Raw genomic sequence first — 21,000 nt, 5'->3', positions numbered from 1 at the left:
ATCCGACTTCAGCTAGGGTCATGATTTCATAGTCTGTGGGTTCAAGCCCTGTGTTGGGCTCTGTGCTGACAGCTCAGAGCCTGGAGCCTGCTTTGGGTTCTGTGTCTCATTCTGTCTTTGCCCCTCCCCCACTTGTGCTCTGTCTCTGTCTCTCAAAAATAAATAAGTGTTAAAAAAAATTTACAAAAAGGAAGAGAATTCCAAACTCTGCTCCCACACAGATGAACCTTGGAGACATTATTCTAGGTGAGATAAGCCAATTACAAAGGACCAAATGTTGTAGTAGTCCACTTACATGGGGTTCCTAGAACAGGTAAATCCATAGACACAGAAAGTAAAATGGTAGTTGTTAGGGACTGGGAGAGGGAAATGGGGAGTTGGGTTTACTGGGTACAAAGTTTCACTCTGGCATGAGAAAGTTCTGGAGACGAATGGTATGGATGCTTCCACAACAGTGCGGTAAACCTGATGCCACTGAACAGTATGCTTAAAAATCGTTAAAATGGTCAATTTCATGTTATATATATCTTACCACAATAAAATAAGAAGTATTGGAGTAGATATGAAGATCACACGTGACCAGGAACTGAAGTCCTCAGTGAAAGGGGGGGGGGGGACTAACCAGGGGGTTGTAGATAGCAGTGGCGATGGAGAAAGGGTGGTAGGGGTGGGTAGCAGGCATGTTTCTCAAAGGAGCAGGATTTTTTGCAAAAGGAAAGAGGAGTGATGGCCCAGAGGTGGCGTTGGCAAGCACGGAGGATGCCTACCCCACATGTGGGTCTTGAAGGTCTTGAGATTTGAGCAGAAAAAAACAAAACCAAAAACCCAGCTTCCATATGAAAGCGCTGGTTGGCAAGTGATGCTCTCGAGGAATCAATCAGACCTTCATTGGGGGAGGAGGTGAAGGGCACTTTCAGGGAATAAATTGACTGCATAGGAGAATTTGCTGTGAACTGAGAGCTCCAGAGGGCACAATGGAAGGGTTGGAAGAGTTGGAAGGGAGAAGAGTGGCATTAGGGTACAAACAAACCACCGTGGGGAAGAGTGTCCGGGTTTCTGAGGGGTTACCAGAGGTGAGTGGACTTCTTTCCACTGATAACTGAAATTAACAGGCACACGGGGCCGTGTGAGCTGAGTCTCCCGAATGGGAGGGAAGACTCAGAGGCATGTGGGAAGTCGGTTCTGAGGCTTGGGTCTCCGACACGTCTCATCTGGTGAGGTGACTCAAGGGAGGCTGCTTTGACAAGACAACACGAGGGCGTGTCTCCATTCACTTGCATAGTAGCAGTCTGCTAGCCTCCCACCCAGTCTCCTAATCGCCTGCCCGGGGATCTGCTCAGTCTGCAGGTTCTTGGCAGAAATGGTGTAGGAGGGGCACCTGGGTGGGTCAGTCCATTCAGCATCAGACTCTCTATTTCGGCTCAGGTCATGATCGCACAGTCCATGGATTTGAGCCCCCATGTCGAATCCCACATCCCTGGTTGGGATTCTCTCTCTCCCTGTCTCTCTGACCCTTACCGGCATGCACATGCAGGGTCTCTCTCTCTCTCAAAATAAGTAAATACACTGAAAAAAAAAAAAAAAGAAATGAAATGATGTAGGAAAATTAGCCCTGGAGTCCCACAGACCTAGGTTAACATTGTGGTCCCACCACAGTGTGTACAGGTGTATATCCTGGAACAAGTTGCTTAATCTCTCCTCCCAAATCTCAGTTTCCTCCTCTGTAAAAAATGGCAGTAATACTGCCTACTTAGAGGTTGTTGGACAGTGCCGGGTGCATAGTGAGGCCTCAGTAAATGGCTGCTGCTGTTGTTTTCTGCACTGTCCTCTCTTTCTTCATGTTCCTCACCTTAGTCCCAGATGTCTCGTGTCCTCAAGCTGTCCTTCTGCTGACCAGACTCTTCAGTAGGGCCATGCAGTGCCCAATCTATCCAGATCTTTCTCTCCTTTTCCCTAATACAACCTTACTTGTCTTACTTCATATCCGTTTAGAGCCTTCCCTGTTCTCTCCTGGGATAAATCAGATTCAGCCAGTGAGTCCTTTGTGGGCATGACTTTATGTGTCTTTTTTCCAAGAAAGCATTTGTGTTCTAACTGGGGCCTTCAATGCCATAACCCAATGGAATAAAAGCCCCGCAATCCTCCCTCCTGATTGTGGCCTTCCCATTGTCTGAGAATAGTGTTCTTTTAGACCCTCGTTTCTTCAAGTGTGGTCTGCAGACTGGCAGTGTGGGCACCACCCTGAAATTTGCTAGAATCTCGGACCCCACTCCAGACCTACTGCATCAGAATCATTCTAGCCATGCCCCTACGTGATTCGTATGCACAGTCGAGTTTGAGCAGCACTGGTAGAGTAAGAAGCAGCTAGCCAAAGCAAGGGCTCCTTTACAAGAAGAGTTTGTGTCCAAGGCCCTTACAAGAGGACCCCCAGAACAGCTGCTTCAGAGCCCCAGGGATGGGGCTTTCATTCTCGACACCAGGAATAGATGGCCTCTCCTGGGAGCCCAGCTGCCATGCCGGATCTCTGGAGCTTCTGGGAGAGTCATGCTCCTGTGATTGGAATCAGATGGCTAATTGGTCCCACAAGGCTCCAAATCCTGCCAGTTGTGAGGGGAGGGACAAGACTCCCCAAGGAGCCAACCAAACGTAAAGAAAAGGGAGCCAAAGGCAAGGAGGAAAAGCTATGCCTGGGAATCTAGCTGTTACATTTCTATCTTCCTGCCCGGAAGTGTCAGGCAGAGAGCATTAGCTCAGAATCAATCCATCTTCTTCTCAGTTCACGTGTCCTTTGGCCACGTCCTGCCTAGCAACAGCTGTCAGTAGGAGACCCAGCTAGCAGTCTCTCTCTGGACAGCAGGAGGGATCACTTTAGCCTATAGAGGGACTGGTGTCAGGATGTCCACAGAAAGCCAGGTCATCTGATAGTTAGATCAGGAAAAGAGCTGCCTGGGAAATGAGGGGACAGAGTCCATCGCGGGGCAGCCTCTTGCCGGCAAGAAGTTGCTGGGGAAAGGGCCTGGGTTTGCGTGAAGTAGGTGAAGTTTATCATCAGCTCCCTTCCCCTGCTCCACCCTGAAAGAGGCTACCAGTAATATCGCCACCTCTCCATCTGCGTGATGTGTTTAACCTTCCAAAGTGCTTCTGTAGCCATGATCTCATTTCATTCTCCCAGCAACGCTGAGTGAACAGGATCAGAGACAGGTTAATTAGGACGTGGGCCGGCCTTCCAGACTTAGCCAGGACATGGGGTGCTGCTGGCCGAGGGCTTGGGCCAGCCCTGTGGTGAAGACTGAACAGCCAGAGGGCCTAGGACCCTGAGTGGCTGTAGGTGGGGGTGCCAGGATGGTGGGCCCCCTCTGAGAGATTTGGCTACGGCTGGGCTGCTAATGTGCTTAGCCTCCATGGGTCACTTCTTCATCACTTAGCCTGGAGACTGGGATGGAGGAGGAGCAGTCACCGGGCCTATTTGGCAGGATAGTTAGAGACTGTGAGGAGATAATGGATGTGAAAGCACCTTTTCTTAGATGAGATAATGGGTGTAAAAATGAAAAGAACCACCTGGCTATAAAGTGTCTTTATTATTAGGCAGAATAGAAAGGTGAGGCTTTTACCCAAGTCACTGGAGTGGGGCGCGTGGACACCTTTGGAGGCCTTGGGCAGGAAGGGATCAGAATGAAGGCATTGCATGTGCAGGGCAAACAACAGAACATAGCAGGTCCCAGAAACAAAGCTAGGACTGGGGAGGGCCACAAGCTCTGGCTGCTTCGTTATTTTGCTCAGGGTTGCCCTGTTCAAAGGGACCAGAAACCAAACACCTTTCAAATTGCCTTCCCCCCCCCCCCCAGGAGGGAAGTCACATGCCCCGTGGACAGCTGAGCTCCTGTCATCTGTCACTGCTTGCCTTCATTGTCACTCCCAAGTCTCCAGGCACTTAGCAAATTTCAGAGAGACTGAGCTGCAGCCACTGAAAGATGCAGACCCCAGGAGGGAAGGGACCACTTCCATTTGCATTGTAAAATGGCCTTCTGGGCTGTTAACGGAGGTGTCTTCCCTGACCAGAGACATTTGGGAAGGCTTAAGCAGTGTGAGGAAAGGGCTGCTTGCAGATTCTGGGGAGGACCTAGTTAGGGAGAGTTAGCCCAGCTCAGTTAGGGACAGCCCCGGGGCTGAATGTGCTTCAGGCATATCCAGAGACACGTCTGCGGCTGTAGGAGAAGCCTTTGGGATCCCTGGGAAAACATGGAGGTGCCCGTAGACAGAGTTCAGCTTCTTGTCTCTCTTCTCATCATTGCCATCCAGCACACTTCCTGCCTCTTCCATGGGTCTCTCTGTGGCTTCTCCACCCCCTTCTCTGAACACACAAGTTAGACCTTAATTATGGACTTTAGATGTTATTCTCAGTTACCACTCTAGTTGTTCAGAGTACCTTTCTCTTTCCTCCCCACGCTGGATTGGAAGCTCTTTGAGGGCAGAGATCTGTTAACTCCTTTGTCCCTCGAAGCTCTGAGTAAGCACTCAATAAATACTTGTTGATGGATTCACATGAGTTAAAACAATAAAGCAGAAACGCTTCTGTCACAAAAGGTTCTTAGCTTATCGGTTCCTCTGGCTCCAGGAGTGTTTATCTGCATCATTATTGGTTGTGCCTTAGGCCCAGTGGAGACTAAAGTGTGCCCAGCTTCAGAAAAAGAAAAAGGCAGCAAAACTGAGGCTGCAGTAGCCAGGGGGCCCTGAGCTGAGGACACTGTACTGAACATTTCCACAAGCGCCTGGATCTTTCTGGCAAGTGTCCCTGCCCCCCACACCACAGGCTGCACAGCCCGACAGGCTCTCATCCTCCAGCCTGCCCTGGCTGTTGCCCGTATCAGAAACGAGCTGGTGTCACCCCCAAGGAGAGGCTCTTTCAGTGCCAATGAGATCGGAGACAGAAAGCAAAGGGCTCATTTCGGAAGTAGCTCCTGAGGCGAGGCAAGATGGCAGCCGCAGGAAGATGTTCTCTGGCTCCCTTCAAGGCTGAGCTCCTGCCTTCTACCAGGAGCAGAAATGAGAGAGGTGCCAGCCTGAGGCCACCCTCATCCAGGCCCCGTCCTCTAGCGGTGGGCCTAGAGGCCAGCCATGTTCCAGCGTCTGAGTGACCTTCGTTGAAAAATGACCAGTCTTACCAGCACGAGAGGGAAGGAGCCAGTTTCTGAATTTGTCTTCAGGAGTCCTGACCTCATCCTGATCAGCCCCTTCTGCCTCTGTAAGGGGCGACAGACACACCCCAAGCCAGCTTGGGTGCAGCCAGAGTTGATGTGACTGGATTTAAGTGAGCCATGGTCTGTCTTCCTTCCTGAGTTCTTCTCTGAGAGAGACAAGCCCAAGACTATGAATTCTCCTTTTGTGCAATTACTCTAAATCTCCTACCCCCTGATAAATAGTCCTGAAGTCTAATTATCGAATTTGTGTCCTGATAAACAACCAACTCACTTGAAACCATTTGCAACTGAGGAATTTGGTATCCTTAGCCTGCTAACAATCCCCTTCATGGTGTCAGAACCTCCCACTTCTTTTACAAACCTTATACTAGTTTGATTAAGTATCTCTTGCCCCTCTGTATCTTGTTCAGAAGGGCTCTGCCTGGAATCTGAATTTTCAAGCATATACACACTGGGACTAGGGAATTCAACTCCACTTGTTAGACCAGAAAGCCTGGGGGCTGAGCGGTGCCGATGCAGGGAGGTAAGGTTTTGAGTCTCTTGGCTCTCATGTCCTCTCTTTCACCTCCACCTGTCCTGCCCATTGGCCATTCACTCCCCTCTTTACCTCCTTTCCTGCCCCTGGCACCCGGTGACCTCTCACAAGCCCCATGGTCCCCATGCCCTCATCCCTCAGAGCTCTTCACTTGAAGACTGTGCTCAGACCCATCCTTGCCTGCAGTCTGCCTCACCCTGGCCCTTGCTGTAGAACCTTCCGAAAGTCCTTGTGAAATTTTCCTAAACTTCAGCAACCTCATTTGTGGGCATCGGGAGAGCCATCTGCAGTCTCTCGGAAGTATTGGGGTGGCGATTTTTCTTCTCCGAGCTCATTGGGGTTCAGGTCCTCTGGCAACGACAATACACAGCTCCCCTGCTTGCCCATAGGAGCCGTTTTCCAGCTGTTGCATTAACTGAAATAAGTTGGCATTATGTACAATTGTGTACAGTAACGGTCCTCAGCATTAGCACATTTGTTTATATATGCCATCTAAATAGTTAATTCTTACATATGATCTAAGGGTATTAAAGTTTATGATTGCACAAGGACTTCATGAAGGTGTATTCTGAAATGACTGCACCTCCCTTTTCCACTTACTTCCCTGTTTGGTGGTCCCCTCCTCAAGGTTTTGGTTTCCCTTAGGGAGTTACTAGCCAATTTAGTGGGTGATACCAGTTAACTTTCATAATAACATAGTTGCATTTACACTCCTTCTAGAGAGTCCCCATACCTTGGAGGAAAGGACTGTCTCTAATGTCAAGTTCTGTGGCAACAGCTTTTTCTGTTGGCTCTGGCCCTGTAGATAGTGGCTTTTCCTTTCTAGACTCGTCTTTCCAGCCTGAGATATGAGGCCATGATTGCCTCTGCTGGTTCCAGAGGACGCAGAAAGCTAAGTGTGGGAACTCTCGGGTGCCGTGGCCAGCACCCTAACCAATGTCCCTCCCAGCTGGCTCTGAGGCTTAGTCCCCTTTGCGTCTTGTTTTGCTCCCATCTTCCCCTTCCCTCAGTCATGTGATGCAGGAAGAGAGCGCAAATGATATGGAATGTGAGCAGCTGCCAGCAAAGACGCTGCGACAAGTGACCATTCACCGAGACCCTATATATGGCTTTGGCTTCGTGGCTGGCAGTGAGCGGCCTGTGGTGGTGCGGTCTGTGAGGCCAGGTAGGTGTTCTTCAGAGTGTCCCCCTGGCCCTGGATCCTATCCCCCAGCACCCACTCATCTTCCCAAAGGACAGAGCTCCCCAGCTGACTGTTGTATTCCCCAGGAATTCACAAAGAGTGGGCAGAGACTTGCCAACTAATAACCATGTGAGGGAGCTGAGCTTTAAGAGTGATTGATGCAGGCCATCGAGCCTGCCTGGGCCCTAGACAGAGGCCGCAGTTGATGGTTTAGAAGGGTACAATCTCTGTCTTAATAAAGCCTCCCTTTGCATAGAACCTTCATAAAAGAGCCATACTGCCTTGGATGAGAAATACCTATTTAAGTGAATTCAACAACTATTTATAGATTGCCTACTCTAAGCACGGCAAGACTACAGGGAAGTACAGAACACAGTTTGTGTCCCCAAGAACCTAGCCATCAGGCTGTGGAGGCTGGTACACAGTCATGAAAAAGGTCAGCCCTTGAAGACCAGAATCAGGATACAGACCATAGGTGGGAAAGGAGGTGAGAAGAGAGTGAAATCTCCAAATGCCACAGTGGCTGTAACAACAGTCATCGTTGATTAAGCAAGCCTTCATCATCTTGCTTAATCCTCACAGCCAAGCCTGCACGGTAAGTAGCCATTCCCATTTTGCATATGAGGAAACTGAGGCATAGGGGAAGGGAAATGACCTGTCCAGGAGTACTCACAGAGGAAACAGCAGAGTCAGGACTTGAACCTGGGCCTGTCTGATGCCACACAGGAGAAGCGGGGCTTGAGTGGGACCATGTGGGACAGAACAAGGGAAAGCCCCACCTGAACTGTGGAATCCTGCCATCCTGAATGAAATGGGAAATGGCCCAAGCACTATTTTGTTCCACATCTGCTAGGCATTGACAGCAAAGACAGACAGAAAGAAGCTTTATCCCTGGCTTGCTGGGCCTGAGGCTTTAGATGTTTACAACAGTTTCTCATTCAGTCAAGAGGAGCAGCCGGAGTACAAACTGGTCTAGCAGAAATTTGATGAATTTTGCAATCCTCAAAGGAAAAGAAAAAGATTTTTGTAAGCTCCCTTTTCAACTAGAGGGCATAGAGAAAAAAAAAATAAACAATTCAGTACAGGAGTTCGTGGCTGACCTAAGGCTCTCGAGTCAGTCATGCAGTTTGGTGAAAAGGCTTTTGAGTCTCTGATCAGAAATCAAATCTGTCCTGGGTAGGAGGAATCAGAAAAAAAAAACAAAACAAAACCCAGCAACTGAGTAACAGACCACCAGGAGCCCCCGCTTTTAACTTCAAAGAAGACAGGATTTACAGGGAGGAAGGAAGCCCCTAAGCCTAGAAAAGGCGATGGGCTTCAAGCTGTATGAAAATGAAGATGCAGAGGTTGGAGGAGTGGAGAGAAGGAAAGCCAAAGGCGGGAGCCATGGAAAGTCATGGGGTTGGCCGGCACAGTTCTCTAAAGATGTGGGCTGATTTAGAGAGCTCCTTCTGGTCCCGGTGGCTCTCACACACAGAGGACTTTTCGGTTCTGTATTTGAGATGATAAGATACAAGACAAGGGGCATCCTATAGAGAAACAATCATGACGGTGCAAACCAACAAACCATTCCATGATAGCAGTAGAATTGAGTTCTGTGAGGACCTCTTCCATTAAAAGGAAGGGAGGGAAGGAGGGGGGAATAGGTTGCCTCTACCAAAAGACTGGCATTTTGGCGGAAGTAGGTAGAAGGAATGAAATGAGTTGAAGGGATCGCCCCTTTGGAGGATCATAATTCCCATTTATCGAATTCTTACCAACATCAATCAACTGTTTTTTAAGCGCTGTGCATTCATCATCTCCTTCATCTTCCCAACGTTCTTGTGATGTGTAGGCACTGTTATTTTCCCATTTTACAAATGAGGAAAGAGAGACTCCCAGAAATTAAATGTCCTGTGCAAGGTCACACAGCCGGTGAGTTGCAGATTTGGAATTGGAGTTCAGATTGGGCTGGCTGCACCACCCCACTCCCTGCTCCTGAAGCCACTATGCCATCAGAAGACTTGGCCTAGTGGGTTGAGGGACAGTGCAGCTGGAGTGGTGGATTTGCAGGTCGAGCTGTGTCACCACCCTCAGCACACAGGCCCCATGCTCCCGAGCCATTGGGCCATGCTCAAGTGACAGAGTTGTTTTGTATGTTCATGCTTCTGGAATTTGCACAGCACACTTCTTTGTAGAGAGAGGAACAGTTGGGATCCTGCCCTTCGCAGCAGACCTAAACAAGAGTCAAGACTGGTTTGAGAGTGGGACACGTCAGTAAATATTTCATTTGGGTTTGAGTGAGGCTGGGCCTGACTTCTCATTCCACTTGAATCCCTGAAAAGCTTTTCTCCTTGATCTTGGCTAAACACCTGAGGCAATGCACCCTGTGGCACCCCTCTAGGTCCACCCTTTACTCCAACCAAGGAGATATGGCCCTCAGACAGGTCTGCCTTCTTAACCTCCATGGTAGAGATGGGAAGGAGAGAAAGCAAATTTCTGACTACCCTTGATTTAGGGTCTGTGCTTGTTCCCGTCATTTACTGAAGGGCAGCATCTCTCAGAGCTGAAAGAAAATAAACCCTTTGGGGTCTTTTAGTCCATCCCCCTGTCTTCAGGCAGGTGAATGCCTCAATCATTCCAGACCAGAAGGTATGAATGTTGCTCAGGTGAGAAGATTCCTTCTCGCGCCTCCCTTCACCTATATCACTGTCGGTAGCCTGGAAGTCATTCCTTGGGCCTCAGCTGATCCCTCCTGGTGAAAGGGAAACCCGTGTCCCTCTTCAGACCCAAGTCAGGAAAGCACATTTATTAATCTTGTCTGAGGGCCAGGCCTAGGCTTGGGACCTTGTGCTAGCACACCACTACTCCCATCCACAGGAGGTCACGCTATATTCATTCTTCAGTCTTCCGCCGTCTGTCTGGCACAGGCAGCAGTGGCACAAACAATACCCCTACCACCAGCCCACGCAGCGTGCGCTATTTCCTACACGCTTCAGTACCCGCTTCAGCTCCCTCAGGCACTGGCGACTCCCATCCAGACCTGCGCTTTCCCAGCAGTGGTCCCCAAGCCCTCACGCCTCTCTCCTCTCCTCTGCAGGAGGCCCCTCTGAGGACAAGCTCCTGGCTGGTGACCAGATTGTGGCTATTAATGAGGAGGACGTGAGTGAAGCCCCCAGGGAGAGGTTCATAGAACTTATCAGGTAACAGGGGCCTCGTGGGCCTTGGCAGGTAGACAACTGCTGACCCCTCCCCTGTCCCACCAGTGGGATAAGGGCTCCCGCGGTCCTCCCTGGCCCTGAGAGGGAAGCCCTTCAGGCAGAGAAGCCCTAGCCAGGGTTCTCGGCTACCCAGGACTTCAGGGGCCAGCCCTTCCAGGGCCCCAGGGTCCCTCACACCCTCTGGCATAGCGTTCGTCAGCAACGTGAACAAAGAACAGCCTTCTGCAAGAGCTCACTTCCCTCCACCTTAACCACTCCCCTCACCCAAGCCCCTTGGTGTTTGATTTACTGTGCAGGGAGACAGAGCAGTTGAGCAATGAGAACCAAACAAGCCATTAAAAGAACATTCTGAGATAAGCACAGTGTGAGCAAGACATTGTTTCTCACCTTTCCATAACCCCCCCCCCCAAAAGAAGAAACTCTGAATCTCTGGGCAGCGGGCTGGGGAAGGGAACCAACCTGCCGTTGTGTATTTTGCTCACTGTGTGTGTGACCTGTTAGTGCCCTCCACCATTTGTACATGAGAGTAATCATGTTGACTTTTCCCCTTTCTCACCCCTACACATACCATACATCAGACCATACATACCACACAACACACACACACACATACACACACACACATGTACACCCACATACCATGCATACCACCTACCATATACACACACCCTACACAAACCATGCATACCACATGCGACACACACCATGCACACCACATACCACACATACACCCCACACAAATCATGAACACTACATACCACACACACACCTTGCATACCACCTACCACACACATACACTTCACACATATACCATGTGTACCATATGTGCCTCACACACCATGCTCACCACATATCACACACATACTATACAAACCATGGACTCTACATACCACACCCACAAACCATGCACACCACATGCTACACACCCACATATGCACACACATACACACCATGCATAGCACATACCACACACACACGCACTATATACACTCCCCTACCCTACACTCTCACTGCATGCACACACACACACCACCCACATGCCCCTTTGCATAGATGTGTTAATAAGGAATAAAAGGATAGAGGTGAAGGCTCTAAATTCCACTGGGTTATCTTCAGCTTTGGCGAACTTGACTGTTTCCTCCCAAACGGAACCATGTGCCCCCCGCCCCCTCTCTGCCTTGTGTAGTCTGCTCTATCTCTGCCCCCATCTCTTTCAAGCCTTCTTGGTTTAGAAAGTTTTTCATCCCACTCCTCTTTCTTGTTTGCCAGAGCCCCTCCCTCCCTTCAAAGGCAGACCTAGCACTCTATATACGGGACAGCACCCTCTCGCTAGCTCTGGAGGCACTTGGAATGCCCCCTCCTAAAGTCCAGAGCAGGCCTTCCTTGACCTGCTCCCCTCCAGCTCACATCTTGGAATACGTCTGGTCTCTGATGATGATTAGTTTGTCTCTTCTCCAAGTTCAGTTGTCCATTGCATCTCCCCCATGCCACCCTTCACCCTCCACCACCACACCAAAATGGGATAAGTCCTTTCAGCCCCATGAGGGCATGTTGAGGTTCATTCAGCCTGACCCTCCAAAAGCCTTTGCTTTGTCCTTGCACCCTAGAACAGGTAGCCCCATTTTGTGAGGGAGTCCAGAGCTCCCTCGGGATCAAGATAGAGCTCACTCATTTGATGACCTCGGGGGCTAGCGGATTTTTATTATTTCATTCCTTCAGTGAATATTTGTTAATGAGTGTCTGCTCTGCACCAGGCACTGTTCTAGGTACTGAATATACAGCAATGAATAAGACAAAAATCACATTGGAGTTTACACGCTAGTGGAAGGAGTTACACCTTAACAATAAACTAAACATGATAAATATATAATTGTACAGTATGCTGGAAATTGATGAAGGTTATTGAAAAATAGAAAGTAGATCAGGGCAAACAGGATCTGGGAGTGCTGGACACAGGGATGCCGATGCAGTTTTAAATAACCTGGCCAGGGGGCTCCTGGGTGGCCCAGTCGGTTAAGCATCCAACCTCAGTCCAGGTCATGATCTCACAGTTCATGGGTTTGAGCCCTGCAACGGGCTCTCTGCTGTCAGCTCAGAACCTGGAGCCTGCTGCAGATTCTGTGTCTTCCTCTGTCTCTCTCCTCCTCCCCCACTTGCACTCTATTTCTCTCTCTGTGTCTCTTTCTCAAAAATAAACATTTAAAATAATTTAAAAAAAAATAACCCAACCAGTGTTAGCCTCATTGAGAAGATTTCCTCAAAGAAAGATTTGAAGGAGTGAGGGTGTCGGAGAGAGAAGAGCCAGTGCAAAGGTCCTAAGGCAGGAGTGTGTCTGGCATGTTTGGGAAACAGGGGAGAAGTGGGGCAAAGAAGGGTAGAGTTGTAGCCACTATAAGAACTTTGGCTTTGTTGCCCCATGAAATGGGGAAGTGTGTCAGGGGCTGGGGCAGACCCGTCACATAATCCGACTTACACTGTGTCCTACCTTGTTCAAGAAACCGATTTTTCTGTGGTGTTTTCTGGAACACAACTCCTTCCTTCTCCCAGGAGCTCCTCAGACCCTGGAGTTGATTTTTCCTGGACTCTGCCTCTTCATGTTCCAAGTCTTTGCACAGGGGGCCTTAGCTTTTCTTGAATACCTAGAACCAAGTGGTCTTGACTCTGCTTCTTGAATATCTTTGTTCCCAGAAACATAAGAAAAAGCTCAGCAAGGAGACGGGAAGCTCCTTCAAGGCAAACTCTTTCCATTTCTTTCAGTTATTTTGAAGGATTATATATTCCTGGGAGAGAATTTTCATACCTCATGGCCTGTCTGATCATTGGCATAATTCTTGTCGGAAGAGTTTCAAATTCTTCATCCTTTTGAATATTTGCTATCTGGAGAGTCTTGGTCCCATCTGTTGCTCCCTGGCTCTCATTTTTTGGTCCTTCAATTAAAACAAATCTGCTGAGTATGAGTCATGATAACCAAATGACCTCCTTTGGGTTTTTCCTTTGAATTTCTCCTCTTGCTTAAATACCAAATTGCCAATAATCACAGTACATGGTTCCCGGGACTCTGACTGTGTGCCCTTTGAGTTCCATAATTCAGCCCTTTAGTTTTCCTTGAGAATTTTCTCTTCTATAGCTAAACTTGCTCCTAAGGTTTGGGGATTTCTACAGAGAGAATGTGAGAAGGAATATAAAAAGAAGACCTGAAAAATGACAGCCCCAGAGATAATGGTAATACCATCTTCAGATGCCTGCGTGAACCTATATGGATGGTTTACGTCGGCCGCCACAGATGATGGGAGGCGAGGCAGCCAGGCAGACGCTCAGAGCGCCCTCTGGCCTAATCCATACCCCTGAATGCAGCCCAGGGGAAAAGTCTGGTGTTGCTTCTTGTGCCAGATGAATACCTGGTGCATGATACACTGCTCTCCTGTTCCTTCTTCTCTCTGTAGGAGCGCTAAGGAATTCATCGTTCTTACAGTTCTGCACACTCATCAGGTGAGTGAGCCTCTTTGCCATCCGCCCTTCCTCTGACCGAGATGAGAGAATCCCATATTAGAAAATGACAGTGATGGGAGGGTGGGTGGAGGGAGACCCCAGAATCAACATGTTGTGAGCCAGAGATTTAGGAGTGACCTGAAAGCATACCTTCTAAACTTCTTATCTACTTTCACATTCAAGGCTTGAATTCTGAAAGGCTACACGGTGCTATGTTCTGCCCTGTGCCTTGTGCTTTACCTCACTTAGGCTGCTCACTGCCCCCGCCCCCCCCCCAGTCCTAGACAGATTTTTCTCTGTCTTTTTTGGCTGTGTCCCGTCAAAATTTACCTGTCTGGTGTCCATCCCCCATGAAGTCCTTGCAGATGGTGGGTGCTAGCTAGCTTCATTCATTCATTCATTCATTCATCCATCTATTCATCCATCCAGTATTTGCATTCATTATACCAGTACTTACTAAATGGCCTACAATGTATGGGACCCAGCACTGCATGTGGGGAATTTAATATGAAGTTGATGGGAAAGTACAGTTGAACAAACAAGTTCATCTTTGTCCTGGCACAGTCACTAACTGGCTGTGTGACCTTGAGTGGGTCAGTTCCCTTTTCTGAACCTGTTTCTCCATTTACATATTGAGGGGTTTAGACTAGAAAAGTGTTTTCCAAACTCGACTGATCATAATAGTCACAGGAGTTCTTATTAAAAGTAAAAATCCCCAGGCCCCTCTCCTCAAGAGTTGGATATAGAGGCCCAGTGTCTTTCCTAAGTTACATTCTTATAGTAATCTCAACTCAAACGCACAGACCCAGGTACAAAAGCCTTATATGCAAAACTCAGAGCCCTCCTTCCCTGGTTGTCCCTTCTCAGTCCCCCAACACTCCCCTGCCCTCCAGCACTGATGTCCCACCCCCATGGCTACAGGAGAGGTCACATCTTTTGAGGATGAGCAGCATGAAATCAGGAGAGCCTTCCCAGAGGAGGCTGCATCTGATCTGGACCTCTAGAGGTGGGGCAGGATTCCCCAGGCAGAGACAGAGGAAAAGAGTTTCCAGAGAGACGTGTCTGTACAAAGCCAGGGATGGTGTGCAGGTACAGAGCATGGGCTCATGAGTTGGGGACAGGGTTCAAATCAAGCTCTGGCTCTAACTTCCTCTCCCCATGGCCCCCAGCCATCTTCTGTGTCAGTGTGAACCTCACACACACAATCGAGTTTACACATGCACGTTCATATTTCCTCTCCCTCCCCCCTCATACATGCTCCCTGGCAAATTGGCCTTTCTCAGTTGCAATTCTCCTGTATCTCTGGACAGACAAATTCCACCCCTCAGTGGATGTTACCAGTAGACCCCTTCCTCCCTACATTACTGCACAGGTACAATTGCCTAGTGGGCAGTGGGCACTGTTGTGAAATGGCTACAAGTACACCCCAAAAACCATGCTTATTATGTTTTATCTCTCTGGTCAGAGACCCATTGTGGGTTACTTTGTTAGTCCGGTCTCCTCAAATGCCATCCTTGACTACCCTTTCTAAGGTAGCATTGACCTGTGACTATCTGCCGATACTGCGTCATTTTTTTCATTGGTACTAAAATATTATATTTTTTAACTTTTTATTTGGGAATAATTATAGATTCACAGGAAGTTACAAAGCTAGTATAGACATCCCTGTGTACCTTTGACCCTGTTTCTCCCAAGGGATACATCTTACATAACTAAAGTACCATATCAAAACCAGGACATTGACACCAATACAATGTGTGTGTATGGTCCAGTGTCAGCCTGTCACATGTGTTGGCTCATGTGTCCACCAGCACAGTCAAGATACTGGACAGTCCTATCACTAAAAGGACCCCTCACATTGCCCTTTTGTAACCAAACCCACTCCCCCAACAACACCAATCCCTGTCAGCCACTAATCTGTTCTCCATGTCTGTAATTTTATCATTTCAGAAATACTATATAGGGGCACCGGGGTAGCTCAGTTGGCTTAGTGTATGGTTCTTGATTTTGGCTGAGGCCATGATCTCACAGTCGTGAGATCAAGTCCTGAGGTGTGGAGCTTGCTTAAGATTCTCTCTCTCTCTCTCTCAATCTCTCTCTCTCTCTCTCTCTCCCCTCTCTCTATCTCTCTCTCTTTCTCCCTCTGCCCCTCTCCCCCACTCACACTTTACTCTCTAAAATAAAATTAAAATTAAAAAATGTTATACAAGTGGAATAATATAGTATGTAATCTTTGGGATTAGCTTTTTTTACTCAGCACAATGCCCTTGAGATTCATCCAAGTTGTTGCCAGTATCAGTAGTGTGTTCCTTTTTATTGCTGAGTAGTAGTCCATGGTGTGGATGTCCCACAGATTGTTTAGTCTTCCACCCAATGAAGGACATCTGGACTGTTTCCAGTTTGCAGCTAATACTAATAAAGCTGCTGTAAACATTCATGTACAGATTTTTTTGTGTGCATAAGTTTTTACTTCTCTGGGACAGATGCCCAAAAGTGTGACTTCTAGGTTGATACATTAAGTGTATGTTTATTAGTAAGCTGCCAGACTATTTTCTGGAGTGGTTGTACCATTTTGCATTCCCATTAAACATTTTATTTATGTATATATATATATATATATATTCTATCTCGTTAGAATGTTGGCTCCACAAGGATAGGGACTGCGTTTTGTTTACTGCCGTATCCCCCAGCACCTGGAATAGCACCTGCCACAGAAGGAATAAAGAAAACCCAGGTTCCAGCCATCACAGCAGCCTAAACCAAAATCAAGTGTCCAAACTTAGGTGCAGAATGAAAAGCCTAACACTTCCTCTATCTCTATTCCATCTCTCATCCCAGTGCTCTGAACACCCCTTTGCCCTCCAGTTCTGATGTCCCCACGGTCCCATCCCATGGCCTCTTTGCTATGACCAGGCTGCTTTCCTTCTCCTCCTGATATATATCTTACTTCTTACTTCCCTGCAGCTTCTGACCTCATACTAGTCCACACCTCTTTTAATACATGTGTTTCCTTTAAGACCTGGCTTGAGACCTTGCCAAACACCTTTGCCTGACTAACCTCAAAGAGAGTTTCTCATTTGTTCATCCATTCAGCAAGCATTTACTGAATACCTACTATTCCGGGTGCTCTTCTAAGCTGGGAACAGAGCAGTACACGGAACAGACATGGTTCCTGTCCTCACAGAGCTTATCCTTTAGTACTTGACCTCGTGCTTTCTAAATGCTCGGAGCAGAGATGTGAGCACATACACACAAGGCTGATAGTCAAAACAATTAACATGTACAGTAGGAGCTATTCGATCAGAATGTAAACCAGACATGGGTCCTGGAGCAATCTTGGAGGCCTCCTAACCACGCCAGGCGTTAACCCTTCAGTTGACCATTTGTAAAGTGGTCCCACGGGAGAGGTCAGGTGGTACCCAGGAAGCTTAGGACAGTGGCTGCTTACCAATCAGTATGAAAGAAACCCTGACTCTTTTACAACAGGTATAGCCATACCAGTGCATCCCAAGTGAAGGTCAGCCTTATGTATGTGTACAATCAACCATTGTTATTTGCAGATTCTATATTTGCAAATTCACCTACTCTTTCTAATGTATTTGTAACCCCAGAATCAATACCCATGGTGCTTTCTTGGTCATTTGCGGACATGGGCAGAGCATGAAAAAATTTGAGTCTCCCAATGCACACCTTTCCAGCTGAGGTCAAATAAGGCAACACACTGCCATCTTGTTTCAGCTGTCACACAGAGGTGTCTAGAAGATAGAGATGGCAGGAGGCAGTGCGGTATAGTGCAAGAAGCTCAGGCTGTAGAATAGTTGGATGGGATTTGAATCCCAACTCTGGCACCTGTTAGTGGGGCAGCCTCAGACATGTCACTTAACACTTCAGAACCTCATTTTCTCCTAGTGAAATAAGGAAAATGGAAGCTACCAGGATGACTTGTTTTTAGAATTTAAAATCATAATCTATGTGAGACACACACACACACACACACACACGCATATTTCCCCTAGGAGCAACTGTTCAGTATTCATTAGTTTAGTGTTTGAGGTGAGTTTATAAAACATAACTACTTTGAGTCACAAAAATGGACTGAGAAGGAGAATCTTCTCTCTCAAGTTATAGTGAAAGCATATTGACAACTCCCAGCATATGTTCAGCGGAATAGCCCCTGCATCACAGAACATAGTACTGAGTCCACAGCAAGCACTTGACGTCTTACGGTTGCATGAAGACTGCCGCCTCTTACCAAACTTTCATTGTATTCAAGCTTGATTACCACTTCTTCCAGAAGATGGTTTCCCACTAGATCCAGCATGTGGCCCAGGAATCTTTATACCTCCAAGGCTCTTTCCAGCTTCTACATTCCTTGGCTGATGAGGGTGGTTCTTGACCCTGGCTATACATTAGAACCACCTGAGAAGCTCTTAAAACTCTTGATGCTTAGCCTCTAGCTCTGACCAACTGAAATGAGAAGCTTTGGGGATGGGACCTAGCTTTTGGTCTTTTGAAAAGGCTTCCGAAATGATTCATATGTAGCCAAAGTACATATCAAGAACTACCTATGTAATATGAACTCTCTTTCAGATGACATTTTTCTTGTAATAAAGTGACTTTTATAATGGCAGACCATAGTGGGTATTTTAGGAGGGTGGTCACAGCGGTCCATTCCCAGGGCCCCTCAAACCATACTGCATTAGATAGCCACTTATTAAGCCTATATGTATTTAAAGGTGTTCCTTAATCTTCAGGTGGCCAACTATCCCCCATGATTGACTAAATATGTATTACTTTTGGTACCCTTGGACCTGGGTGTTCCTTAATCTTCAAGTGACCAACTATCCCCCATGATTGACTAAATATGTATTAACTTTGGTACCCTTAGACCTTGGCACATGGTGTGTCCTCAATAAATATTTTAAAGTACTTTGTTGTGACCTAGATAAAGAAAGTAGACAGTCCCTTCAAATGAAACTCTAGTTTTCTGGTACTGAAGACTTCCCTGTACCCAGTGAGTCTGGATCCCATTTGCTTGGAGCCACCTGCTCAGGAAAAAAAGGCCAAAATAATAGGAACTTACTGCAGAAGAACTGGTTTTCTACAGAGCTTCTTGAGGTATAGTGCTTAGCAGATGGTAGGTCCTCAAACCATATTTGCTAAAATTGATGAACTAATTCATTATGAACCTTAGCAGTAAACTACTATCTCTTATTCTGTTCTTACTCTGTGCTTGGTGCTAGGGGTAGACACAGTAACATAAAATGCCATCTCTTCTTTTACAACCTGGTTTGGGAGGTGAATGGTGGCAGTGTGGATTACCAAAGAATACTATAGGAAATCCAAGGAGAAGACTGGAGTAATTGAGGAAGGATTCAGGACCAAGGCAGAATTTGAGTTAGGCTTTAGAGATGGAATTTGGCTAAGCAGAAGGGATACTAAAGGGCAAGCAGAAGTGGGAAATATCTCAGTATGCCCAGGGAACTGGGAGCAGAACCAATTGACGAGGCCATAGATGAGGAATGACGGTCATGTGTGGCTTGCAGGGGGCTTTGAAGCTGTAGAGAGGCCATGTTCACGTTCAGGCACCGAGTGCAGGAAGGAAGACCCTGGGTCCCTTATCAGTAGTCCGGTGAAACCAGGATGGCCTTCCATTGTCCCAGACTCCCACAGTGGTTGCTATAGGAATTGTTTCTAAGTAGGTTCAGGTGAAAGGAGCCAATGAGCCAGCAGAAAGGAGAATCGGGAGGCTGTCAGACCTTCAGGAACCTCTCAAAATCAAAGTAGGGCCCTATCGTGCACCAAGATATTGGGCCATATACCTGACTTTGAACACAACCCTGAAAGCTGTACTGATAGAGCCACCAAATTAAAAAAATGGTCAAAGCATCACCAGCTGCTGAATGCAGTCCTAAGGGAGAGGCAGACTCTCTCCTCTATTGCTTATTCCACTGAGCTGCTGACTTCATATTTGCTTCGAGGGGCTTTGCAGTGGCCCCGGAGGTGCTTAGTAATTCCAGTCCTGTGTTTCAAGCCAAAATACATTTTAGCCAGCAAGGGTGCCTGTTGCAAAATGAGCCTCCCAACTGCTTGAAGGAAAAATGGGGTCAGTGAAGAGCTCAGATGTCCCAGCTTTAAGGTACTCAATTAATCTATACTTAATGGGTTAGGACATTTTCAACAATATAAACTCTGTGCCTTATGTTCCTAGAGATTCTGACTTTTTTTAAGTCTGGTGTGGGCCTGGAAATCTGTGGTTTAGCAAGCACTCCCCAATGATTCTTATCACCAGGAAAGTTTTATAAACAGTGGATAAGTGCATGCTAATGAGTTAGTTCAGGAAACCTGTTTTTCTGTAAAGGGCTGTATAGTAAATATTGTAATTTTTGTAGACTATACATGATAGTTGCGAAAGCAACCACAGGCAATAATATATAAGTGAAGATCACGGCTGTATTCCAATAAAGTTTTATGTACAAAAACAAGTGGTGGGCAGAATTTGGTCCATGCAGGCCTGTAGTCTGCTGATCCCTGAATTATGTTCATTACTCCTCCCTGGTACCATGTTCTCATTTTGACCAGGGCCTTCCCAAATCTCAATACTTTTTTAAAAATTTTTATTTATTTATTTTGAGAGAGAGAGAGAGCCAGCAGAGGGACAGAGAGAGAGAGAGGGAGAAAGAAAATCCCAAGCAGGCTCCACACTGTCAGCACAGAGCCCAATGCGGGGCTCAGTCTCACAAACCATGAGATCATGACTTGGGCTGAAATCAAGAGTTGGACGCCCAACCAACTGAGCCACCCATGTGCCCCCCAATTCTTAATATTTTAATTCAAAGGAGTGACACTAGCATTAAGAGCTTTAGGCCCCATAGCTGAGCTTCGAAGATGCTTTGGAACAGGGTGACCTTTGAGAGCATCTTGTATCACACTGCAAGGCAGACGTCACCTATGTTGAAGCGTGAGGCTAGACGTGACTCTGTGACATGTAGCAGAGCCCAGCTGACAATGAGTGAGTCACCATCAGTGATCAAGGCTGAAGACTGAGAATAGGATGGAGTCTTAGAGACCGACAAGACAAGGGTCAATGAGGAATGAGGCACAAACAAGCTGAAAATAGCTCTACCACAGACACTGGAAATGATTATAATCCCTGAAAATAATGGGCCATTCCACTTCCTCCTTCATGATTTTGCTCCTATAAATAGATGACTCTTTTGTTTATAGTGGTATCTGTAGGACAGGATCCCATCTGGGACTTTTGGTAGGGACTGCAAGGAGTTGTTCCCTCACCATAGGTGAAGACATAGAAGGAAACCAGTTGCAGTTCTTCATATGCTCAAAGGTCCATTCGGTAGGACCAAGGTCAAACCAGAGCCACCAGATGAAAGATTC

At 47.3% G+C, this 21,000-nt stretch overlaps 1 protein-coding gene across 1 annotated transcript in view; it reads left to right on the top strand.

Moving 5' to 3' along the window:
* The window catches only part of FRMPD3 (FERM and PDZ domain containing 3), a 78,080-nt gene that overhangs the window by 11,323 nt on the left and 45,757 nt on the right, over positions 1–21,000 (top strand). Inside the window, exons 2-4 of the mRNA XM_039233545.1 lie at positions 6,744–6,898; positions 9,996–10,098; positions 13,560–13,605. Coding sequence (XP_039089476.1) covers positions 6,751–6,898; positions 9,996–10,098; positions 13,560–13,605 — 297 coding nt within the window. The 5' untranslated portion in view covers positions 6,744–6,750. The remainder of the gene's footprint in view (positions 1–6,743; positions 6,899–9,995; positions 10,099–13,559; positions 13,606–21,000) is intronic.

This window comes from Hyaena hyaena, unplaced genomic scaffold, assembly GCF_003009895.1.
Source record: "Hyaena hyaena isolate Hyena2069 unplaced genomic scaffold, ASM300989v1 scaffold_77, whole genome shotgun sequence".
Taxonomy (NCBI): domain Eukaryota; kingdom Metazoa; phylum Chordata; class Mammalia; order Carnivora; family Hyaenidae; genus Hyaena; species Hyaena hyaena.
Note: the sequence above shows the minus strand (reverse complement) of the source record. Positions and strands in the feature narration are given on the sequence as shown.